General features: G+C 35.0%; 1 protein-coding gene across 8 annotated transcripts in view; it reads right to left on the bottom strand.

The window, feature by feature from the left end:
• Positions 1-280: 280 nt before the first annotated feature.
• LOC105212173 (protein grainyhead) overlaps positions 281-27,186 on the bottom strand; it is a 219,308-nt gene continuing 192,402 nt past the window's right edge. For 7 of the 8 annotated variants that reach the window (XM_011184011.3, XM_054234630.1, XM_054234627.1 and 4 more), the window contains 6 exons: positions 23,609-23,707; positions 9,181-9,360; positions 8,762-8,898; positions 8,311-8,503; positions 5,523-5,587; positions 281-3,954 (listed from right to left, as the gene is read on the bottom strand). In XM_011184011.3, coding sequence (XP_011182313.2) covers positions 3,828-3,954; positions 5,523-5,587; positions 8,311-8,503; positions 8,762-8,898; positions 9,181-9,360; positions 23,609-23,707 — 801 coding nt within the window. In that variant the 3' untranslated portion in view covers positions 281-3,827. The remainder of the gene's footprint in view (positions 3,955-5,522; positions 5,588-8,310; positions 8,504-8,761; positions 8,899-9,180; positions 9,361-23,608; positions 23,708-27,186) is intronic. The other variant, XM_054234628.1, reaches the window with a different exon arrangement.

Here is a 27,186-nt window from a genome sequence, read left to right as displayed (position 1 = left end):
ATATTTTCAATATATATTTATATGTATATATAAAAAATATATTCTTGTAAAATATGCTTACAGTACAAACTACACAATAGTAATAATATAATATATAATAAAATATAATAATAATAAAAAGTAATCAATTTAGAATTTCAACAATTGTTCTTCATATCTCTCTTCGCTCTTCTGTTCTTGCTATTACTCAGCGATAAGTGGTGCGCTCTTTTGCTACGCTCTCTTAACACTGAATGCATTTCAAATATGATTTTGAAAAACTTTTGCGTTTACTTTTTCGCAAATAAATTTCTTTGCTCTTTTTGCTTTATCATTTGAGTTGTTTTTGTTGTTGGCTTTATTTTTACTAAAACTAATTAAAAATTACATTATTACAAGTGGCGCGTACCAATTTGCCAATGGAGGGTAGAAACAGCTGAAATATTTGCAGCGCAGAGTACACGCCTTAATTTCAATTATAAAAAGTTGTTGTTGCAGTGTTTAGAGAAGTTTACGGTAAATATTATGAATACATTATTTTTTTAATTTTTGTTGTTTGTTGTAATAAATTATTTACTCTTATAGCATATTACAAATACAATTTAAAATACACACGAAGCAATTTCGTTTCACCATTAGTGGTGGATTGTTTTGTTCGTATGCTTTTAATATTAATTAATTTATTTATTTTATTTATTTAATTATTGTAAATTAAGTATGTGGCAATATTTTATACTTGAAATTGTGTCTTGACACAAATCAGTTACTTGTATTTGTGCTATTTATTGTACGGCAAGAATAACTCGATTGATTGGTTTCATTGTGGTTGTTGTTATTAATTAATTGTTGTTGTATTAATATGAAGTAATTATTTTATGTTCAATGCAAATTAATATACAAATTTTCGAGCTACGGATATTTTTCAATATTTTTATATTTGCTTACTTTAGGAATTTCAAGAAAATTTTTGAAAATTTTGAAAATTTGAAAAATTAAAAAAGTTTTTAAAAAGCTTAAAACTTTTTTTTATATATTTTTACGTATTTATTTAGTGAAAAGAAAAAATATAAAATAGAAAAGTATAATAATTTATTTACAATTTTATAAAGCTTGATTTTCTAAATTTTTGTTACTAAATTGCTTTCATTGGAAAGTTAAAAAAAATATATAAAAAAGTTGTATGTTTTAAAGCTTCTAATAATTTTTAAAGTTGTTTTAATATTTTTAAACTTTTGCTATCATTCAATTGGTGGTATCTTTCGATTTATAAAATTTTGTGTTCAAGAATTTTGTCTTTTGAGCATCACATGCTTTCAAAACTTCATTAATTCCATTGATATTTCATTTAAAAATTGAGCTTTTTGTGCTTCGCTTAGATGTTTATCTGTATTTACATTATCTATTGTGTTTTTTTATGTTCAATTTTTTCATGTTTTTAACAAAAAATGCACATTTCACTTAAATTATTTTTGTTTTCATTAAACATTGATCGTTTAGCTTCTCATTTAGTTCTCGTTTAATATACGAATGTTCTGATTTCTTAAGCTTTTAAATATTATATATTGCAATTGAGTTCATTATATTTATTTGTTTTGTTGAAAGTTGATTTTGATTTGCAAAGCTTCGCTGGCTAAGTGAAAGCTTGACGCAAAAGCTTACACATTTTACGTATATATGATTGTGGTTGGGTAAAGCTTTTGTTTTTTATTTTTAATGGAATGTTTTTTCAGCTTATTTAAATAAAGCTTTTGGGCTTTCTCAGAATAATAATAATTATTTTTTTTGAAATTGCAAAGTATTCTATACTTTCGCTAATTAAAGCTTATTTTTTTCTTTATTGCAGTGTGGTGAAAATGTCAAAACATATATTCGAAAGCTTTTGTGAAATTGTAGAATCACAGATGTCTAATTTAAGATTAAAATTATTCAATGTTATTAAATTTTTCATTTTCCATTAATTGTGTTTGAATTTTTCTTGCAGAATGTTGGCATAATTACACTAAAATGTTGAGATTAGTAGCTTTATTTAGTCAAACTTTCACCGAAGCTTTCACCCAAACTGTAAAACTTCCTAACGGTAAAAAACGTAATGAAGCATTCTGGCAATGAAATGATTTTCAAAATATTTAATACAAGTTTTTAAAGTACAATAAATATTTCTCAAAAGAGAAACGTTTTTTTAGGTTTACTTGAGAAGTATAACGCTTTAATGAAAAGTTTTGTAAGAAAATTCTTTAAGATTTTTTTGTTCAACAGATCGAATTTTGTTCGAAATTTATTTATCAAAAATTATATAGCAATTGATAATAGTAATAAAAATAATAATAATAATAATAGTTATATAATAAAAAACATTGATTGAGTAAAGTTTAAAGTAACTTACTTACGTAAAGCTAAAACTTATTTAAGTATACAAAATTAGAAAAAAAAAATCATTTAAGTACTACGTTGAGTTGAGTATAGAAAGCAAAAATATACAAAAAGTGTAATTTCTTTAACGGAACGCAATCGAAAAAGTTCACATATTAATTACGTCTAAAGAAAGTTTTAGAGAATTTTATAATTACGCATTTTTTGTTATTATTTCATACTTAATATATCATTCGCATTTAACTAAGGCGATTAAAAAGCACTGGAATGTTATTTTGTATTGCATATGCAGACCCACGCACAAAGTAAGTATGTAAAGCTTTTGCGGCAAGCTTTCATATGGTGAAAGCTTTATGGCGCAATTTGAAAATTACACTTTGTCAAGTGAATTACATACATACTTACAGTACAGTTTTCTGTTTTTGCTTTCGCTGCTTGTATGCCTACATATTGTATTTACTTAGTTGAACTATTTCTTATTTATTGCTTACTTAACACATTACAAAACATTTTAACTTGGAAGCGAAGTGGTTGCGCAACAATGACTATACAAATAATGATTTTTAGCATTTGCTGTTGGAAAAAGATTTTGAAAAAATTTCGAAATTTTCATTTACTTAAACTTTAATAATTTATTTATTTTTTTTTTTTTGTGTGAAAAGCACATTTTCGAATCTCAATAAAGCGTGTGTGTGTACTTAAGTTAAACTTATTTACTTGATCAAAATATATAAACACAATTAAATTTCCACGCACACCATTTCATGTTTAAAGTAAATAACAGTAAAATTGTTTTTGCAATTTTTTTGCCATTTGCCGCAGCATTTACCACTTTAATCCACTAAATTTCTACTAAAATTTAGCCAATTTGCAAAATTTCGCATTGTTGCTTGGCTTCGCTTGGAAGCTAACATTTAACATTATTTATTAGTTTTTATTTGTAATTTTTTTCATATTTTTGCGCTCAACTACTTCATTTGTTTTTGTAATTGTATTAACTCTTACATGTTTACTTTACGTTCTGTTGATTTGTTCATTATACTTAGTTGATAATATTAGCATGAAAAAAAAAACAAACATATTCAAGTTGTATATATGCTCTTGTATGATTTGTGTTGTTGCTTTTTTTTGTTGTTTTTGTTTCTTGTTTTTAATTGCTTAACTACCATAATATATATATATATATATATTGTGTCCATTGCTTTGTGCATTGCTGTCATTGTTGTTGCTGCTCTTTTTTTGTTTTTGTTGTTGTCATCATCTTTATAAAAACACTTAACACATCAGCTTACTTAAACAAATACAATAACAATGTGTGCTGAGTTTAACTAATTCGTAGTTTTTGTTTTTGTTTAGCTGCCACATTTTCTTATATGCTTTTTGTTCTCTGCTCTTGCTCTTGCTATTGCATCGCATACACAATTGTTGTAGCTACAAATAATCCTTTATATCTATATTCTATAAACTTCTTCATTCACTCAATGATTGGGTAACTCCGTTAATGTTATGTCATATAAATCATCTTCGATCTGTTGCACTTCCAGCAGAAAGATATCTTCATTGCAATAATACGAAATCATATCATCATCAATTTTCGCAGTAATCCTGTTTAGAGAAAAATGAGAGGGAAATAGAAGAGAAAAATGCATTTGATTAGAAAATATGTCGGAGAATCGTAAATATTAACTTTGAAATGTATATACATATATAGGGATGTTACTAACTTTTGGGTGGTTATGGGTTCGATATGGGATTGAGACACGTATATTGAGATTACTAACTAGATTACTCGCTAATGAGCGGCTAAGGCACTAGACAAAACATAAAATGAGAATTCTGACTCAATAAAAACCTATTTTCGGAAAATAATACTAGTTAACATAATCCAGTCAACTTTCACATATTAATCAAATTGAAATATTAACGAAAATCGCATTTAAATTATTAAAAGTGTAATGGTACTACGTTTGAGAAAGCCTTCCGCTAGGTGGCGCTGGCAAATATCAAAGCTTTGATGTATTTAGACAGAAGAAATTAAACTCTCGAAAGCTTCAGCGTCGAAAATCGTCGACTCTTTGGTATATAAAGTTAAAAAACCATACATTTTTGGTTATTTTCTATAATAAGAATATGAGTGAATATCTATGATGTATTCTTTACGACAAATGAAAAGCTCAAATTACATAAAAAATAACAGTTATCGGATCTTCTAGCATTATTACTCAGTTGGAGAGCTTTTTCAATAAGCTTCAAGTGCTTGAAGCTTTCATACAATATTTAGTTTTGTAATTAAATATTTTTCAAATCTAGCATTTGCTAATCCTCAATATCTATGCTAATTCTGTGCATTTTAATTTCAAATAAATTAAATTAAATCCTTTTCAAAATACAACTTTCATTTTACAAGACTTGTAAAATTAGAATATATAGTATATATGTATATTTTTATAAAAATAATTATGCCGCTGTCACATTAATTATTATCATTTGGTGGTTAAACCCTAGTATTAGTTGTTAATTACATTAATATGAGCTTAAAAACCGTTATGTGTGTAAATGAAACTAGTAGAAACCTGCACATGAAGTCTACACCATGCAAATGGTAATTATTAAACTATTAAAAATTTTATGACAAATTAATTATGCAAATACTTTATATTATTATTGGAGAATTATGGCAAAATAATTAATGGCGATGATGTGTGTGAAATATATATATTTAGCATACAAATTCTAGATGCTATAGATTTTTAATTATTTTTAATTGCATAAAACATTAATTTTACGCGCGCGCAATATTAACGGTAAAGATAAAATAAAAATTCAATAATAAAATGCAGTTATAATTTTAAGGTGCAAAACACATTGGATGAGATGCTGAGGTCGGTGTGTTGGTGCGGTATATTAAAAAAAAAAAATTATTCTACAATTTTTGCTCATAAACTTTTGGGTTTTTGTAAAATTAAAGTTCAAATTAAACTAACGTTAAGTCTACATAAAGATGTCGTGCGTGCTTTGTGGTTTTGTAGATATGTATACGGGTTTGTATGACTGTTGATTGTTTTTATATTTTTTTTTGGTTTTGTCTTTTGTTGATTTTCTCTCTAAATAAATTTTGCTACGTTTTTTGTGGTACTATGTATGGTATGTATGTAGTATTCATGTCTACTTACCCTTTCTTATTTGTACGATAAATATTATTTATACTCGCTGTTGAGATTTTGTATTTACTTTCAATCTGTAATTGAGAAATGAGAGAAAAATGATGTTTGTATTTGTTTTTTGTTTGCTTTCTTTTTTGCTTTTGAATTTGTTTTGTATGTTAACTGCTAATTTTGTAAACATTGTAAATATATAATTTTTTTCGCTACAAACAATGTTTGTGTGATGTTTCTTACTGTACAACGAACAAAAACTCATTTTTAACTAATTTGAAATTTTTTTCCATATTTTTTTTTTTAATTTTTGTATACATTTTAAATAATTTATCTCTGATTATATTTTGTATTTTTCGATATATTAATAATGCCAATTTTATAAGCTTTCGCTCAAGTAAATATTTTGTATAACTACAGCCTAAATGTAGGCAACATTTTCGGCACTAATTTGTAGCGCCTATTTTTACGCAATATTTTTTGGAAATTCGTAATTTTATTAAAGCATACTTTCAGGTAACTGTTGCAATTATTCGAAATGCCAATTGTGAGCTTTTGCTACTATGAAAGCTTTTCGAAAATTTTTAACGAGCTAGCAAGAAACTTTCGAATTATATTGTTTTTATGTACATTGTGTAGTTTATAGGCCAGATTTTAACGGTGTAATGTGTAATAATGTGTTGTAGAGTGTGTGCGTGAGATGGCTGAAAATTTTTATATGTATGTAATGAGCGTGGAAACTACCTAGACTTTTTTTTTAATTTTAAAAATAAAAAAAAATATTTGTTTCCACATTTATTACAAAAAACAAAGACAGTGTGCTTCAAATGCCAAAAATCTAAATAAAATTAATTTTAAATATTTCATAAATATATTTTTTTTCGTCTATATTACAAAAACCAAAAAAAATGTGATAATATGTTTGGACATTTTTGACTTCGACACTAGTAAAAGTATAAAATATCAATTATTTTAATTAAAAATCACACTATTTTTTAAATTATTTCATAATTTTTTTTAGTAGTTTATTTCTTGTATTCATCACGTGTATATTTGTTCGTATGTATGCATGTATGTATGGTATGTCATGAGGTAATGAATGGGCGGAGCAATGAAGCATTCAAAACATGCAACTTACACAGAATTAATGATCGATCTTGACCGTCGCCATACTTGCAGGCACACAAACACACGCACACACACATTAACATTCATTGTATTTATAAAAAAGCTGTGAAATATCAACTAAGTAACTGATATGCATATTGGCATTATTTTGAATCACCAACATGTGTTTTTTTTTTTGTTTTTTGCACTTCGCTTTAATTAATTAATATTTTACAGCTAAGTTATTTGCTTTGACAAGTCATTTAACACACAAACAACGAAACGGCAGTTGTTGATCGTCGATCAGCGATCGTCCACACGCTGATCCTGCGCTGCGCCGCCATTTGCATATGGAATTCGCATAAAATTTTCATTTTTATTAACTAGTTTAGCGAAATATCTGCGAAAACGACGACCAAATGTTCTTCAAACTAAACTACGCGGCATGCAAAACGATTGGAGCAATTGGTGCGCATGTGCGCTGTGTGTGTGTGTCTCTCTATTTGTGTATGTGTATGTGTGGCAAGTATTAAAAAAATCATATTTATTGTGCGAGCAAGTGGATTATTGTCAGCTTAGTGTATGTTATTGTTTATTGTTTAGTTCTGCTATTTGCTGTTGTTGTTGCTGTCGTTAATTACAAATTATTAATTAAACAACACTTTGCTTGTTGTTGTATTGCTGTGTTGTTGTTGTGATTGCGGTTTTAATTTCAAACAATTTACTATTTGTTGGTTGTTGTTGTGATGCTTTGATTGCTATGATTAATTGCTAGAGATTCGCATTTTTTCGCTATTTGTTGTTGTTATTTATATAGCTGTTGTTGCTGTATTTTGTTATTATACCACAGGGTGTTGGGTGGGTGTGTTTGTGCATTAATTTCATATTGCAGTTTTTTATTTGCTTGTTTTTGTTTTTATGTTTTAGTTAACATTGAATGACGTTTATGAATGATTATTAATAATTAATTATTATTTTGTAGTTATTGTTTTATTATTATTGTGTTTTTTTATAGCTAGTTGATTAGCAGCGCCAAAGTAAACCATAAAAAAATTGAAAATAAATGCAATTCGCGCTATCGTGCAAGCATAAGAGGGAAGTATTAATTTGATTAATCAATTGGAACTTAGAACCAAAATAGTTTTCTAATAAAAAAATATTAAAAAATTAATAAAAAAATTTTATTTAAAAAAAAATATTTTTATTTTAAATAAAAAATTATTATAATTATTAAAATAAAAATAAATTATTTTTTTTTTAAATTTTTTTTTTAATTTTTTTTTAAATTTTTTTATTCAATATAATTTTTTTTTTTTTTTTTAATTCAAATTTTAAATAAATTTTTATAGGTAATTTTTTTTATAAAATTTCTTCTCTTTGAAATATATATTTTTTCGCTGTTAATCCCCACAAAACATCGTCTGCCCAAACTAAAAGTTCAGTCAATTAATCTCGACCATATCGTTGTTTTTTGTTTTTTAAACATTAACACCCTGTTAGCAGTAGTTGTTGTTGTTTTTTGGTAAATTAATTTAGTTTAAAATGAGTTTTTGTGTTGCAACTAATAAATTAATGAGACAATGCTATAATACCAAATGTCTAGTACTAAATTAAGTAGGTAACTTTTGGTTGGGAAGTGGTGGGGAGTGAGGTAGCACATAAACAAATTTACTCGCTAGCAGCTTGTATGTAGACTTACCGCATTCAAGAGGCCAATTGTGGTGGGCGGCACCACATGCAGCGGCGTGTAGATTTCCTCGTTCTCCTGTCGCACGAAGAGCATAACGCGTTCGCTGGTGGGCGGTGTCATGCGTCCGCGTTTCATTGGTGGCACAAAATCGCCCATGGCACTGGGTACTAGACCTTGATCCAGCAGGTGGTCCTTCTTGTCGCTGTAAAGAGATGACAAAGGCAAATGTGAATAAAAATGTATAAAAAGTAAAACAATTTTGTTTTTAATGGGTGTTTTTTCGTATGCAAATTCTAAGTTCTTTAACGCAAGTCAATAAATGCTTTACTAAAATTATAAAATGTAGTTGAAACATCTCAGCAGCATTTCTTGTCTTATTTGTAGACATTTGTCTCTCCGCTCTCACGCTCTGGCTCTTATTGGAGCACATAAAAGCGTAACGATTTTTACATATACTCACGTCTGCACGTCGGGCGGAAAATGATTGTGGAATTTGAGTGTTGGCGCCGCCACTTTTTGGCCATGCAGCAAGAATGGTGATGTGCCTTTGAGATCTGGTGCGCCGGTCAGTGAATCAGTCTCATGGCCATAGAAGCTCTGTTAAAGGAAATAAAATAAAATTGATTAGAAAATTTTTATTAAATATATATATATAAAAAATAAATTAAGAATTATAAATATAAAAATTCTAATATAAATATTTTTTTATATTTTAATTCACAAATTTTAAGCAAAAATTCAGGCAGTCGAAATTTTTCGAATAATTCGAATTGCGCCCAAATGTATGCCACATATTTTGCACTTTTCACTTATACCAATATTATTTAACAATTTTTCAAGTTTTTTCTTAATTAAAAAAAAAAAAATCCTGTTGCATACCTTTTCCATATCATCGGCGGGTGAGAATAGTACCGGTGGCTTTTGCAAATCCTGCATTGTATAGAATTCCGAACGATCGGTGACCGGATGATACAGCTCATCGAGCTTCTTACGGCCTGTGGCGGTCATTTTACGCTTAGCAGCGCGTCGCTCCTCATCACGTGTTTTGCGCTCAGCACCCTGTAAAAAAAAGAGAAAAATAATTTCAATTAAATATTGAAGGGAAATGTGCTATAAATAAACGAATTAATTTAATTGTGGCAAGTACAGTCTATTGTAAGTGTCATTTGGCGTTTAAGAAGTGAGTCCATTGAGATTACACACACACTCATGCCATATATGCGCGCACAAAGGCCAAACGAGGTCGCAGCGTTTTGATACCAATTAAGTGACAATGTGTCCCAGCACGTAATTAGAGCCAATACAGACTTTTAACAAGCCTGCACTTACATAACACATGCGAATAAATGGTGTATAAAGAATAATAAGAAGTTGGCAGCAAGAAAGAAAATCGATAATAAACACCTTACAACGTGAAAAAAATCGAGAAAAAATTGTGAAAAATGGTAAAAAATTGTGATTGTTTGACCTTCAAAGTGTCGGCGCGCAGTCACGTTCGTTGCTTAAGTCTTTTGTTTGTAGCCGAGTTCGTTGCTTGTTTGCTCGAATTGAGTTTATTTTCATGTCTATTTTTTTTTGTATTTTTCGCTTGTGTTACTCTTGTTAGCTGTTGGTTAAAGTATATTTTATGATTGCTTCTTGATTGCTCTTGTTGTTTGCAATTTCAGTGCTTTTATTATTGTTATTATTATTGTTGCTGTCGTTGTTGTTGTTGTTAATATCACTGTCAGCTAGTCATGCATATGTGATTGAATTATTATCGAGCGCACATTTCATTAGCGGCTGTTTTGTGTGTGAGTTACTGTTGTTGTTGTGTACTTGCAGTTAATTGATTTTTTTTTCCTCAAGCAGCTTGGCTGGGTCATAATAAAATATTACACAAATTGTTATTAAGTGCGCTGGCACATTAAGTATGTGGTTGAGAAAAACACAAAACAAATACGAACTTAAGTAGTTAGAAGTAATGAAGAAATATAACAGCGCTGAGATTTTGATATTTTTTTATAAAAAAAAATAAGTTAAATATTTATATATAGTAAGTGCGTGGGTTGCCTGTGTCGAAATTTAAACAAAAACATTGAAATATTATTGCTATCTAGTCTAATTTTTGAACAGCGGCGTTAACAGTGTTTTAACAGTGCGCTGTTAATGCTGTGCTGTTGCTTATATGGGTGGGCTGTTGGCAACATGAAACAGTGACAGTGACAGCACAAATCACAAAGGTAGAAAATTCAATAAAAAAATATAAAAAACAACAACAACAAAAAATGCCAGTTGTTTTGCTCTTCAAAAGAAACACAAAAAAGTGCTGTATACTTTTAGATATATGTTTTTGTTGTTGTTGTTACTCTTTTTATGTGCTGTTAAGAAAAATGACTGCGTTGACAATGTTTAGCTTGATTTATGCTACGCTTTATGCGGCAAATAAATCCAAAGTCAAGCTTCAATTGTACGCGCGGCTAACTTCAGTAGCGCCAACAACAACAACAGCAACTGTACAACCTTGATGCCGTTCCATATGATCTATGGAGCCACTTAATTGTAGAGTGTTGACAGCAGAGTATCTAAAGCGCTCAACAAACACACATTTGCGATATGCCATATACATTGGTTATAAGTCGCTACATGCAGCAGCGATGGCAGCACAGCGAGCACTGTTGACACAAATGCTTAATAAATGACCCACTGATGAACTTTGTCAGCCAATGCAATGCATCAAACTAATGAAGCCATCAGCGTATAGCGCTGCCACGCTAATACAATTGATTATACGGGTGTATATAATATATATAGAGATATATATGTCGCTATGTATGAAAGCTTATAAGCACATGTGCGCTGGCGCTCGGACAGCTGAGAATACTTGCAAGCCATTGCAGTAATTTAATGCTGCCACAAATTGTAGAAAATGTCTGCGATGCAATAAAAAAAATAAACTTTTTAATGGAAAATAAAAGAAAATAGCATCAGCAAAGTAAAAAAAAGTGGATAACTGATAGTTTTCTACATGCTGAAGGGTACAAAACGATAATGGCTTGATTGGCTGTAGCAACCAATTATGCAAATGCCACAATGGCGACATTTATTGTGGGATAATGTTGGAGAATGTGGCTGGAGACTTCAAGTGAGTGTAGTAGATGTTGGAGAGGGAATATATAAAGTATTCCCTCAATGTTTCCATAGAGATATCATTGATTTTTAGTCTCGGAAGATAACTTTTTTGACAATATAGGAGTCTTTTATGATTTAAATCCCTCGGAAATATCATAAAAATGCTTTAAGAACTTTTTTAGTGAAAAAAAAAATGCTTAAAAGAAACACAAAGAATGAAGAAGACATGGCAGAAGTTGGAATAAGAGGTATACATGGAAGCCATAGAACTCTTTGGCTTATTATTTTCAATCAAAAAATATTTATTTAATGAAAAATTGTGATTGTTGTGAGTAAGAGAATACTAACACTATGTCTCTATTTACTTTCAAAAATTTCTGAAGAATTACGAACAAAAATATTTTTAATTGTATGAAAATCTCAAAATCCGCCAATAAAATGAAACACTCTTAAATATCAAAAAATAAAAATTTACTACCTCCAAAAAACCCACGCGTACACACAGTAACGCATTTAATCACTTTAAGTTAAGCAATGTCCCCACACAGTGATTGGAAATACGCAGGCGTACTGACGAATGGCCAGTCAAATGCACAGTCATACCGAAGCGAACAATGAACCAACAGCCAAATGGGGACAGAAAACAGAGCACTAAAAGCAGAGTATATGCAGTTAATGTGGCGGCGCTGCGGACGATGATGATGGCGATGAAGAAGTCGATGTTGCTGATGCAAGCCGAAGCAGCGATCGATCGTTAGAGTGCGGCAGCGCGTCCGCAATCATGTTGGCGGCAAAGTGTAGCAAATGCAGAAAAAAGTGAAGAAGGTAACAACAAAAAGCTCAAGAATAAGAGCAAAATAAAGCAAATCAACTGAATGAAGCGTAAGTGTGTGCTGAAGCTGAAGATGCGCGCGGCGCAAGCGAATGCAGAGGTAATATTGAAAAGACAGCAACTAAAGTGGACATGTAACAGTCTAATCACTGTGTACGAATGTTGCATGCCGCAGCAAGCTGTATGCCGCTTGTGGCATGCCTCACTTAGTAGCTGACTTAATTTGCCAAGCGCGCTTGTTGCACGGAGCCTCTTCACCATCAAATGCCATTTGCCTAAGAATGCGCGTAGCACTGTGATAAGACAACAACAACACACACATGAACCGCACAAATGAGTTAGTTCAACTGGCATTGCGGATGCAACTTGCCAACTTTGATCGCCATCCTCGCAGTCGCAGCGCAGCGTTGCTTTTGCTCCGCAGCTGTCAATGGTCGTTTGGCGCGATTGGTTGCAGATAGGCGCTTTATAGTTATAAGATCGTATAATTTATAGATGTGGACGTCGTTTGTGGAGTATAAACAGCGATAGGCGCTCTTCTAGGCTCACATATACAAACAGATATATATATATGTACGTGTGTATGACTGTGTGTTTGTGTATGCAAAGTAACTAGCATATATTACAAATACCAATTTGTGCCTGTGCTGATAAGTATTCGCCTGAGTGTGTGTGTGTTTACAAATGAGCCGTTGCCAAGATTATGGTTCTCCAAGTGCTAGCTGGCTGGCTGGCTGGCTGGTTAGTTGACTGCCCGGCCCTGTGTTTGAGTGCGTTCGCGCGTAATTAAGAAATAAAATGCCGGAAATTCGCTGATTGTTAGACACGTCCACATATCCGGGCGCGCACATCCTTGCCACTACTGTTGCTGCGGCATGCCACGTTCATGTTAAAAATAGACGCATGTGAAATAGCGGCAAGGCGCTGATTAGCGAATGTGGAGTCTCAATGCAAATTAAGCCTTGCATTCAGGTTGAGTGGAGTGTTATTTAATAAGAAATTATTTTATGATTTATGAAGACGTGGAGCCCAATAGCATGGGTGCAGTGGAGGAGCATGGAAGTGGGAATGACTAATTAAATATATATAAAGAGATTACAATATAAATGAAGATACATAAATTAGGGGGTTTAGTGTTATTGGAAACTGCAGGTTGCTTGTGGAGAGTGTATAGTTCTGTAAATATACATATAAATTTGTATGGAAATGTTCAGATTTCGGTAAAATTTTAGCGAAGAGAACCGCAAATTGGCATGAAGACGCCTTTATAGCATTACAAACTGTTAAGTTGATATTTAAAAAAGCGAATAGTGTTATTTTGTTGATTGAATGAAAGAACTATTTCCGAAGACTTCTTCCTGAATAAAAATAATCGTTTTCGACACGATAAAGGGAGCTATTGCACTTAGAGAACTGTATAAGTCTATAAGAACTAAATTTTATTTTTGAAGTGACCGGGCTAAGTCTCCAAGCCTTCGAAAGGTTGAAAAAATCTAAAATAACAACTTGTAATCTTAAAAATATATGAATACCACGCATTAAAACAGCTCAAAGCAAGAGCGTTTGTCAACAAAACTCAACACCAAACAAACAAAAAAAACGAAGAACGGTTGTATGTTATCGTGCAACAACTAACTGGTTTAACCTTTTTGATAAAAGACTCCAGAGAGATATGCAACAATATTAAATAAGAAATTTGTAGAGCAAATTTATGCGCCAGCGTCAAACAACTGAGTGTGATAGATAAAATAACAACAACAACAACAAAAACAGCAAGTACTTTCGATAACAACAAGCAATGTTTCCATCACGCATAATACATTTGTGGCAAAGCACAAAAGCACTGCAAATGCAACAATTACGAATAGCTTAAAGTGACAGCATTGGGCAGTTTTCATAAAACAGTTAAGTGTATTGACCATCAAGCGATGAATGTCGACAACGAAATCGACACGAAAGCAGAGGCGAAATAAAGTGATTGCCGCATAATGGTGTGTTGTGTTGCATGCAACATGTGTATATACTATAACAACGCTTTTTGTGGCGCTGATATGTAATATTGCGACGAGTCAAACGAATTTTTGATTGAGAGCAACAACAACAACAGCACAGCGCTTGAGATGCGACGCATGCGCATGCGCGGAGGATGCGCCGCTTGATAGCAGGATGGTGGAAATTGAGTTGCATATCAGGCGATTGAAATGGTGCAAATGACAGCAGAGACAACGGTGCAAATGAAATGAAGACAAAATGGAAACAAAAAAATTACAACAATAAAAACAACAACTGTGGCGAGCTTTTAGTTGTGCAGCGTCGAACTGACAGCTAATGGCTATTTACTGTCTGTAGAAGAAATGTGGCGAGAAAAAATACAGTGAAAAGTGCAGCCAGCAACAAACACAACAGTCGCAGCTAGTAAGCTAATAAATATGCAACATTATTGATGCTGTTCGCCGTTCAATTGATGGTGGCGGCATTTAAATATTTAATTGCGCCAGCAGCGAGTGGAGAGGCGTCACCGACTGCAAATGCACGTAAGTAAACTGTATGTGTGTATATGTAACTGTAGACATACTATGTGTTGTTCGCATTGGCATTAATGGAAATTTCATTTTAATCTTTCTCCACATTTTCTGTATACAATTTATTCATTTATTTGTGTTTTGTTGTTGTTGTTTTCTACATTACCATTTTTGTAGCATCCACTCGTTCTAGAGAAAAGCTGTTTTCGAGCTTTTACAACAACGCTTTGCATTTAATGCAATTTTATTATATGTCAGCGAAGTTGTCTATATATATTTATATGTAGATATATGCATATGCTAGTTATATTTGAATACACGTGTCACCAGCGCTGTGGCGCAATCAGCAGCTAAACGTCTGTTTGTTTACACACTTGAATGCCTCTATTCGAACGAGCGCCAGTTCGCTTGCATATATACATATATATCTAAATGTGTATAAACATTTGTCATTGTATATATTTGCGCATTAGTGTAGGCATATTGGCTTCGGCGTAATTAGCAATCAATCACAATTTTTAATTTCCCAACTATAGTTTTTAAATTGTGCGTTTAATGGATTTTGCTATCTTCCAAGTAAACATTTAAGTGTGTGTGTGTGTGTCTATTAGCATAACTATTTGCCTCATTGTATGTGCCTATGTGCGTTTAATGCAAAAATCAGCAAGATTTTAAGCAAATTGCGCATTTTAGTGCGGCGCGTTGCACAAACAAGTTTGGCGCTTAAGTCTTTAGATTGGCTAGCGACCAATGCTGACCAATTTGCCAACGGACATTTATTGCCGATGACCATATTTTGCCATTTTTAATGTTTAATTAAGCGCCACGCCTGTGCCGTGGCACGCAGTATTGTGCAATGAAGTGAGGAGTTCTTATAATCTTGAATATATGCCCGGATAGGTTTTTGTTGTTGTTTTGGGGTGTTGAAACGTATCAGATAGAAAATAATATTTTTGTTGTTGTTGTTTCATTCTAAATATACGCGATTTGATCCATGTTTGAAGCATATCCTTCTACTCTGACTGTAGTCATTCATAGCTGTGATTTCTGAAGAAAAAAAATTTTCGTATTTTTCAGTTCTGAATTCTATAGCTTGTAGAAACTTCTAAACAAGCGACCCACATTGATCTTTGCACTAACCCTCTCATTGTCCACTTGTTGCAAGTTGAAAGTTCCACATTTGTCGTCTTTTCCAAAAAACAAATAGTACACCTCTTCTTGGTAGCTGCAAGCCAATTACATGCGAACAATTAACGTGTAAGCGTGCGACAATAAAAGTTACGCCCCAGCGCGCAGCGATAGCATGAAAGAGGTTTGTCACAGCGCTCACAGCACAGCGCGCGCATGGCGCTCCACACCACCGCCGTTGAATTTAACAATTAAGAATGCAAATGCGCGCAGTGTACACTTGCAGCAAGTTTGTGTTGCATATGCATAAATGTAGTATGTTGTAACAATTGACGCTGGTGTGGCCGGTGGACGCTGTGTAGTGAATGTGTTGCATCCTTGTTGCTGCCACATGCATGTAATTATCAGCTGCGGCACATCAGCCTCACGGCTTACAAGGCGCAACACAAATTGCATGGCAGCAGCAGGAGTGTTGCCGCCAAAAAAAACATAAGTTGTGGATAAAAAAAATTATAAAAAATAAAAAAATAAAAAATAAATAAAGTGAAACACAATATGAGGAAAGAGCCAAGCGCGCGCATATGCAAAAGAATGCCAGCAAATACCGCTAGCTGGTGGCCGCGCACCATGGAAGCGTCGGGAGCGCGCGCCCGACTGTACGCCGCAATAAATCAGAATTTCGTAAAATTTATTGCTGCCACATGGTAGGCGCTGTTGCTACTACTTTGTTGTTGCTGTTGTTGTGACGATTTTCACATTCTTATTATTAAAATTTTTCCTGGCTACGTTGTTGTGGTGCTAGCGCGTTGTTGCATACATTAATTTGCCATCGCATATATGGAATTTCTCTCCGACGTCTTTGGCGCGAAAGTAAAAAAAAATGCTTTTTATATAAGTGACAACAAAGTAAAGTGTTTTTTTAATTTTTTGTTATCTTAAGCGCTTCAGTGCAATTTGATGTTGTTGTTGTTATTGCTATTTGATGCGCCATTATGATAGAAATTGTTGGCTTTAGACATGCATACATTCTTAGATACATACAAATATTAACTAAATAATAGACTCTTGTAATGGCTGCCATCTTTGCCGCAAGCGCTTGATAGCCATGTTAGTACAGTGAGCAATTCTACACGTTTCGTGAGCCTTTTTTATTTAAAATTATTATTATATATTTAATTCGTACCAAAAAAGGTAACTGATCTGGCTCAAATTTGCCTAAAGGTATGCTATGTTTTTCGTTTTACTTTTTTACTTTTTTCCATGCGTTGCCTACATTTAGGGATCCCGCCCTTATAAAATTGAAATTATCAAAAACTATATATATGTATATATTTTCCAGATCCTTCTACTTCTAATGCTCATAATTATATTGTCCCACAGTACCATTCATTATCACCATATTTTGATGCTTAATAGCCAAGCATGTACGCGCGTATGAGTTCGGCCGCATCGGTGCGCCTCCTGCGGCGGCAAGAGTACAACCAACGTCAGCTATAAACCAGCAACATAACAACGGTACAATGTCATGTGTGTGTGCGCATGTGATTAAAGCTTGGTGGATGTATGCAAAGACTCGTATGCATACGTCCATCAATGCGTCTAAGCGAAGGCGCGCTCAAACATTCTCAGCCGTTCGTCCGGCTGCCATTCATTCAATTGCCGGCAACATGTCAATTTCGCATTAGAGTTATCGCAGCGCTGCGAGTAGAAGCAACAGAGGCAACAACCACAGTGAATTTCCTGAATAAAAAACAAAGCGCTTCATAGCAGCGGGTGTGTACGCCAACAGCAAGCAAATGCGGCGCGTCCAGATGTACAACGCGTTGTTGCCACACGAAGCATCCTTGTACGGCCGTTGGTGGCAAAAATGCTGGTGCGCTTGGCAAAATGAGCAGCCACTTAATAGGCATGTTGCATGTAGCAAATAATGTGGCAAACAAAAAGGCAACAAACTCAAGTGGCAATCAAATTGCCGCAGCTGCAACACACAAAATCTCTTGTATGCTTGCATGCAGATTTCGATTTGATTTTGATGCGCATTATTGGCTGTGGACTTTGCAACGGCATTGTGGCGTGTAACTGTACAGCCAATATGTACAATGTGTACACGCAAGTATATTACTGTAAGCGAGGATTAACGGTGATTATACTTTGGCAGTGTTTGGCAAAAAGCTTCGATGGCGATGGCGACGACGGCGTCGACTGCGGAGGCGTTGCTGCAATTTCGGCGTAGATTAGATGGCGGCGCTAATGATATTAGCTGCGAAGGAAATCGCTAATGAAGCGGTAAATACGACGATGAGCGTCAAGCGTTGCAAGCGCGCGCGTTCGCATTCGTTGCACCAAATTTTTCGCTAAATTCAAAGGAAAAATCATTCATGCGCATGCACTCCCTCAAAGTGGATTTGCGTTTCATACATAAATCGCCTGTTTTTGTCTGCTCCATGTACGCTGATGCGCCAGCACCTGCATTCGCCTGCGCGCTGCACACCTTTCGCGCATGTGATGTATTGCGCGCCGCTTTGTTTGGTGCTGCGCGCAAGCCGTGCGGCATAAATTTTACTAAATAACGCGCATGCCGTTACAAATTTGTTTTTTGTTATTTTTTTCTTTGTGTATTATTGTTGTTGCTCTTGTTACCGATACTGATATGCGCGCTGCGATATCGATTGTGAAATTAGCCGCTATGTGCTGAGTTAAGGCGCGCCAGCGTCTCTCATGGTCGCGCCAACGTACGGTGTCTATTTCAGTGCGCGCGTCTTGCCGTCTTACGTCGCTAGTGTTGTAGCGTAGCCTTTGCTGTTTTCAGTGCAGTTATTTTTGGTTTTGTAAGCCGCGCTTGTGTGTGAAGTGGCAGAAGTACCGAAATTTATTGCTATCACAAGTGGTATGGATGTCGGCCAGTGCGCACATAGATCACTTGAAGCGCATATAAATATACACAGGTGTAGTTAAGTATGTAATGATATGCGCTCGATTTTGCTGCGTGTAAATTACAGACGAATGCAAGCGGACGCTTTTTTCGCGGAGGCTGCCAAATAGAGCAACAAGCAGTTTTCAATGCCGTTATCGCTATTGCTATTGCCGATGATACATATATGTTTGCAAGATCGGATTATCAGTATTGTTGATGAAAAAAAATTAAGTTGATTCATTTGGCTTATGTTTATACTAATGCGCCTAAAAGTGGCTAAGAGAAAAGTCAAAAAAGCAAATTGAGCAAATTTCAATATTTGTTCCACATTCCGGAGGTATTTTTAAGGCGTCTAAGGTCAGCAAAAATTAAGGGATATGTTTAACAAAGATTCCAACCAGAACAATAACAATAATTAAATCAGCTGCTGATGAACTGCTAAACAACGCTGAAAAAATCCAAGCTCAATTCGCTGTCGAAAAATGTTGAAGCCCTTCGCATGGTCTCTGCGACTTGCGATCGATGGGGCGCGATTGGTGAGACCAAACGCGGCCAATTGTTGGGTATTACATACATACATACATGTATATACACATTTTCATATGTATTTAAATGGGTAAGCATATAGATATGTATGTGAAAGCGCGTATGTGTGAGAGTCCGTATAATTGATAGTGCGATAAGCGTGCAATTACAGGGCGTAACCGCGGCGAACAGCAATGTAATCAGCACAATAACAACAAAAACTACAACACTTAAGGATACCTTGCATGGACATACATACGTTTGCAGTAATGACATGCTGCAAGTAGCAACAAAAGCTGCGGCAGTTGTGAAATGAATGCAACAATGGAACAGCAACGAAAAACAGACAAAAAAAAAACAATTAAAAACAAAATAAAAATTTATATAAAATGCGTGGAGAGTAAAAAATGTATATAAGTACTCGTATACAGTTATACCGACTGATATTTCTGCTGCAAAAATATTTTATTTAATTTGCAGCAATCACTAAGTTGTTTATTAAAATTGCCAGCGGCTGGTGAGATAACGTTAAAAATTACAAAAAAAAAAAATATTTATATATTTTGTATATCATTATTAATGAATGAAGAAATCAAAAATTAAAACAAACAAATTTTGACAACCCAAAAGTGAAAGGGCAACTTTAAGACACTTTGCTGCAAACAGGACACTATTTTGAAGGGCAACAATGCAGAAACATACCGCAAAGCCAAAAATGCATGTACAACAAAAACAAAAGAGGCAAATAAAAACATGAAAAAAGTAAAAAAAAAATCCAAAAAAATTGCAACGTGCAACATCAAAGTGTGTAGGCGCATATGAGCGTTGCAAGCAGCTTTGGCAACTTTTATAAGAGGCAAACTCAAAAAATATATATAGTATAAATAAAGGGTGATTTTTTAAGAGCTTGATAACTTTTTTAAAAAAATAAATAAAATTTGCAAAATCTCATCGGTTCTTTATTTGAAACGTTAGATTGGTTCATGACATTTACTTTTTGAAGATAATTTCATTTAAATGTTGACCGCGGCTGCGTCTTAGGTGGTCCATTCGGAAAGTCCAATTTTGGGCAACTTTTTCGAGCATTTCGGCCGGAATAGCCCGAATTTCTTCGGAAATGTTGTCTTCCAAAGCTGGAATAGTTGCTGGCTTATTTCTGTAGACTTTAGACTTGACGTAGCCCCACAAAAAATAGTCTAAAGGCGTTAAATCGCATGATCTTGGTGGCCAACTTACGGGTCCATTTCTTGAGATGAATTGTTCTCCGAAGTTTTCCCTCAAAATGGCCATAGAATCGCGAGCTGTGTGGCATGTAGCGCCATCTTGTTGAAACCACATGTCAACCAAGTTCAGTTCTTCCATTTTTGGCAACAAAAAGTTTGTTAGCATCGAACGATAGCGATCGCCATTCACCGTAACGTTGCGTCCAACAGCATCTTTGAAAAAATACGGTCCAATGATTCCACCAGCGTACAAACCACACCAAACAGTGCATTTTTCGGGATGCATGGGCAGTTCTTGAACGGCTTCTGGTTGCTCTTCACCCCAAATGCGGCAATTTTGCTTATTTACGTAGCCATTCAACCAGAAATGAGCCTCATCGCTGAACAAAATTTGTCGATAAACACATTTCGAACCGAACACTGATTTTGGTAATAAAATTCAATGATTTGCAAGCGTTGCTCGTTAGTAAGTCTATTCATGATGAAATGTCAAAGCATACTGAGCATCTTTCTCTTTGACACCATGTCTGAAATCCCACGTGATCTGTCAAATACTAATGCATGAAAATCCTAACCTCAAAAAAATCACCCGTTATATAAAGCTGCATGCTGCGAGTGGGCACTGCATAAAAGCCGATAAGCAGTTTTAAGGTCACACTTGTCGCTGTTATTAAATTTCGGCTGCCCGCAACTGTTTTTTTTGCCTTCAGTTTTGACCGCTTGTGTTGTTGTACAATGTTTACTTGCAACAGTTTTTATTTTTTTCATATTTTCTTGCTGACAATCAATGTCGACCCTTTTACAACATTTTTCGGCGCTTTTGTTTGAATTATTTGACTATGTGGGGCACTGTTGAGCGGCTTGCAGCAAGCCCACGCAGGCGTAGCACTGCGAAGATAATTTTGGGACAATTTGGTTACCTCAACGGAATTTGCATTTTGGCGATGTAGAATGAGACATTTTGTGGCAACTTCATTGGTTGCAAGTAACTGCTGTTCACTATGAAGGCTTTAGAAATATAATTTTATTAATAGAATAGGCTCTAGAAGCCTTGACCCTTCGGATTTTGAAGATATTTTTTTGAAAATTTTTGGATTTGAAAAAAAATTTACTGAAAAAAATTTAAAATTTCCACACCAAAAAATTTGCTGCACTTGCCTCGCAGTTGCAGGCGATTACACTTGTTGTTGCCAATGAAAAAAAAAACAAAAATTGTATGCTAAAAACACATGACAATCAGACGAGAAGGACAAGCAGCAAACTTTGCGTTGTTGTTGTTGCTGTTTTTGTTTTTTTTTGGTATTTCTGAACTATCATTATTTCAGTATTTCATTTTATCGGTGAATGAGGCGAACGAAACGAAACGAAATAAATCAGGTACAGGCGAACATTTGATCGCGTTGCAAAGGTAGGCTGTTGCACCGTGCGCCAACACTGAGATTGACCACGAGGCGGAACGAAGTGTGTGCAACAACAACACAAAGCAAGCGCGCTTATCGAACATATATTACTTTTGCATTGATTGCGGTATTAATTTCACATAGCGCAACAACAACAACAGCAACAATAAAATTAATGTTAATGCATAACAACAACAACAACAAACGGCTAGCAGTAAGCAAGCAAGGGTTTAACGGCAACGACACCGCAATGTCGCAATGGATTCAATGACATTACGCGTCAGTGTGGCATGAATGGACACCCGGCAAGGTGGACCGGCCGGCTGGACGGACAGACAGACATCGAGAGGCAGGCGAGCGTGGTGAACTACTTAAAGGCCTACATATATTTATTATGCATTTATTGAAATATATACTCGCTTATAGATGAGCATTTGTTGTTGGCAATCGAAAAAGGGCAACCAAAAGTGAAGGCGACACAGATTCCGCTGTCAAGTTGCAAGCACACGTAATGCTTATGCATGTTATGCAACAACCGATTGTGGAGCAGCAGTCGTTGTACATTTTATTATTGTTTTTGTTGTTGCTTTTTGTTGCCACAGCGAAACGAAAGACTTTGGCAACGAACTTTAATGCGCAAAGGAAGTGACGTTGATACGCGTGGCGGCAGCGCTGTGGCATGCGGAGGAGTCTGCGCGGCAGCAGCAGCTGAAGACGTAGTAGGACGCACCGCGCTGCTGTAGCAGTTGCATAGCTGTCACTTACCGCTTACGCAATAATATTTGCAATATAATATTGCTTGTTTGTTGTTGTTGTATTTTTAGTTTTAATTGCGGTTTTTTTTTTGTTGTGTGGCACCGTGACAGACTTTTCATTTGCACTGTATGGCTGCGTGCGTCAGTGTATTGCGCTGCATGTCAATCAAATCAAAAAAGCGCGCTGCTGCCTCTCCCAACCGAAGGCAACAGATCAACGGTACAGTTATGTGCGGCAAGCGGGCTGCTGCTTGCGCGTGTCAGCTATGTGGCTACTTGCCACGGACATTCAAATTCGCAGCTGTCAAAATTTTTAATTAAAAAATCTTGTAATCACACACACACACATACACATACATGCAACATATCAACATATGCATGCAACATGCTTGCAAAATTGCATTTTATAATCCTTTTGAGCGACGCTGATGACGAAATGACAGCCAAATCGGATGTACGAATAGCTAGCCAATGTGTATGAGTGTATGTGTGTGTGTGTGTGTGCTTAAAAGTGAGTGCGTAACGAACATCACGACCCTTGCATGTAATATGTGTTATGTTAGCTGCCACTTGGCATTGATTGACGCCTACCGAAACTGTCACTGGTTGCCAAGCAACAGTCACCAGTCACTAGTCAACGGTCAGCAGTCACTGGCCGCAGGTGTCTGCGTTTGTTGTCGCTGTTGCATGAGTTGCATGGTAGCAACAGTGATTAAATATTATGCTTAATCCTGTTGTTGCATACATGTTGCCCCACAGCATACATTAGCACTTGTTGCAAGTTCTTCATACATATATTTATTTTCATTTTATTTATTTTTTTTTTAGTTCAAGTGTCTCGTCTGTTGTTGCATGCAACTAGTAATAGTATTAGTAGATTTGTATACATGCACTTACCTTATCGCAGAAGACCTTAATTTGGCAGTAGCCTCGATGGAAGACCTGTGCATCGCGCGGATCCTCGAATGTGTCGATTTGAATGTGTAAAGGTAGACCCTGGGAATGAGCAAGAAAATAAAAGAAAATGAATTTCAATAAATTTAACAATTATTTTGCTTATTTATATATGTATGTATATTGATTGCAACTGTCACCAAAAGTCAATGCTTTTCATGCAACACAACGCATTTTGCATTTTTGTATATTTACTTTTGTACTCAGTATTGTTGTTGTTGTATTTTTTTTCTCCACTCAACTTGTTGTTGCCATTATTAACAAGCCTTGTTGTAGACAGTCACAGCTAAACTTTTTTCCGATTTCAATTTAATTTTCATTAGCAATACTCGCGTTGTTTGATATACGACCGTGTCTGTCCACGTGTTTGTTTGTTTGTGTGTGTCTGTGCTTTATTTTACAGCCATTAATAATATTTCTTTGACATGCGAAATTGTTGTAGTTGTCATGGTTCGACGTTGCTACAGCTGTACTGTCGTTGTTGCTTGCTTTATTGTTGTTGTTATTTTTGTGCATGATATTGTTGTTGTAATTGTCTTACATTTGCACTCATTCTCGGCCGACTTGTCATTTACAAGTTGCCTCGTCCTTCACATACTCTTATTTATTTATTATCGTTCTGTTCGCATTTTGACGCCTGTTGTTGTTGTTGCTTCTATTTTCCATTTTTGTTGTTGCATGTGTTTTTGTTGTTGTCGGCTGACAAAAATTCGAAAATCGGCCGTCGACATGACAGATTGCATTTGTACGCGTTGTTGCATGCAACCAATGCTGTGTTGTTATATAGGCAATGCAATGCAACAACAAAAACAATAAAAACTCCAGTAAAAAAACACAATAAAACCGCTTACAAGTGTCTGAAGCGTACCGCAAAGTGTAGCATGAAAGCATTTGCAACAACGGCGCACCTTGCGCTCGAGACAAGTGCAACAAGTGCAGCTTGCCACAAACTCAACTGTGCGGCCAATGTGGCAAGTGGCTGCTTGGCAGTCTGCTTGAAGATGACAAGTTTTGCGAGTGTTGCACGCATTTGCCACGGTTACATGTGTTGCAAGTGTGGCAAATGTGGCAAGTGTATACCGTACAATCAATATATTTATTAGCTAGTACGGTTGTTGTTGCTGCTGCCACAGAGCGCTCACTTATTGACAGAAATGTAACATGTCGTTTACTTGTAACGCGCGTTCATTCGCATTGTCACGCCGCTGATAATATTGTTTCGCTTGTTGTTGTTGTTGCTGTTGTGCTCGTTTACTTTGTTTCGCTCGAATAACGCATGTACATGCCACAAATCGTTTGCGCTGCAACGGTTTCATTTTTAGCTGTGGCAATGATGATGCATACAACATACAGGATGTACCACGGCTGCAACAGCGTTGACACTACATATATACTGCAACGAAGCATTGCTGCACGCACGCAAAGACCGCATAACAACAATAAGAGCATGGCGATGCAACAAGTCATGTCGCGCATTGAGAAATATGTGGGCATTTCGCTTTGGCAAATAACAAGAACAACAACAACAGTAATCATAATAATAATAACAAAAATAATAAAAATAATAATAACAACAACAAAGTCGTTTCAAGCCAATGACAAACTCGCTTGTTATATTATTGTATATTATTGTTGTTGTTGTTGCAATTTTCATTTTGCAGCCCAATAACTGTGGCCAGTTTGTCTGGCGCGCCGGATCAGCCAGCACGGCCAAGCTCTCAACCCAGTTGAGCCGTGTGACCGCCAATCGAACTGCTTTTTCTGCGCAACCACCCAGTTGTTGTTGTTGCTGCTGCTGTTGTCGGGCGTGCCGCTGTGCGTGTGCGTTTGTCGCAGACAGCGGAAATTGATTCGTACATTTCATTTTTGTAGTCTGGTGTATGTGTTTGTTGTTGTTGTCTGCCACATTGGCGATTAATTGCCGTGCAACACGCACTGCCACACCACTGTTGTGGCCATTGTCGCCAGTAGCCGCTGGCCATTTGCCGTTAGCTATAGACGACTGGCACTCAAGCTGGCATTTCGATTTAATTTTCCAGCTGCACCAACGCGCCGGGCCGCTTCAGCTGCGATTTGTTTGCAAAACGTTTTTTTTTGCTTTGTTTAGCGCTTATGAAGCATAGCTCGGCTTAATCGAGTAAATCGTGCAATAAAAACTGCACATGAAAATGCGCTAAAATTGCGCCTGCGTTTGGGTTTGTTTGCGCATGCGCGCACTTTCTACGCATCTCGGTGCGTGTGCGTGCGACTTTCCCCCAACGCAAATGATATACAATAAATTATATTTAGTTTCACGTTTAGTTTTTGTTTTTTTCTCTTTTTTTTCAGGTGACAATTTAATATATGAATAACAGCAGCAAAAAAAAAAAATAATAACGTTGCGCGACTTTCATGCAATTCTCGATGTGGAAAGTTGTTTGCTTGCAACAGGCGTTTCGATTTTAATTTATTAATATATTTTAGTATATTTTAAATTTATATATATTTTTTTTAATTAATTAATTTATTTTTAAAAATAATACTATTTTAATTAATTACTTTTTTTTTTTTCAAAAAAATCATACAAATTATTTTTTAAATTTTATATTATGCATTAATTCCAACTATTGCTTTTGCAGCGAAAAAATTGTATTTGTCACACCAATTATTAACGCTTCTATATTTTACTATAAATACCATTTATTATTATATATTTTTGTATTCAAAATCATTATATTTTTTCCACACAGTGCAGGTGTTTGGGCTCTCTTTGTAGTTGTTGTTTAAAACTCATTAAATATTGTACTTTATGTGGCAGGAAATCCCAGCGGTTGCCTGATATTAAAAATTGTTGAGCGTGCATCTTTCGTCTAATCTTATTTATCACCTCACTACAATGCCTGCACTTAATTGTCTGTGTGGAAGACCTTCTTCTTTTTATACACTTGTTCACTTTCCATTTCGTTTAATCAGCATTTTTTCCATTATGCTTTTCAGGCGGGTGTTGTTTTTTTTTGTGCTGCTTTCTATATGCTCTAATAGCATTGCAACATGATATTTAAAATCCTCTTAAGCAATTTGAAAAGTCACACCTTTACACTTTGAATCCCCGATTGATTTACACCTTATTGACTGCTGTGCAATAAACACACGCACACACACAAACAAAAAAGGCATCCTGCATGATTATTGTAAAAGCAAAAAAATTGTGTGATCCCTTCGATCCTAATGATGTTTGTGCGCAACTGTCGTCGCACAAATTGACCGTGGATCATTAATGAAGATGAGGGTAGACCTTTTGATATTTGAGGGTAGGTGTGTTGCTTGTGAGCAGGGGAGGAAAAAGGATAGAAAAAAATCTCTGAATTGTATTATAGAGTTATGGATATTGTTTGTTCATTTTGTGTGCAGTTAGTGTAAACTAATGCTGCTTCTCTTTCAAAAAAAAAAAAAAATACAAATTGGAGTAATCTTTGTCTGAATTGGTATATCTGATTGACTGTTTTCGAAACAATTAGCGCAGGTAGTGTTGGAAATTGTAA

This window comes from Zeugodacus cucurbitae, chromosome 6 (genome assembly GCF_028554725.1).
Source record: "Zeugodacus cucurbitae isolate PBARC_wt_2022May chromosome 6, idZeuCucr1.2, whole genome shotgun sequence".
Classification (NCBI taxonomy): Eukaryota; Metazoa; Arthropoda; class Insecta; order Diptera; family Tephritidae; genus Zeugodacus; species Zeugodacus cucurbitae.
This window is presented reverse-complemented; position numbering and strand designations above follow the sequence as displayed.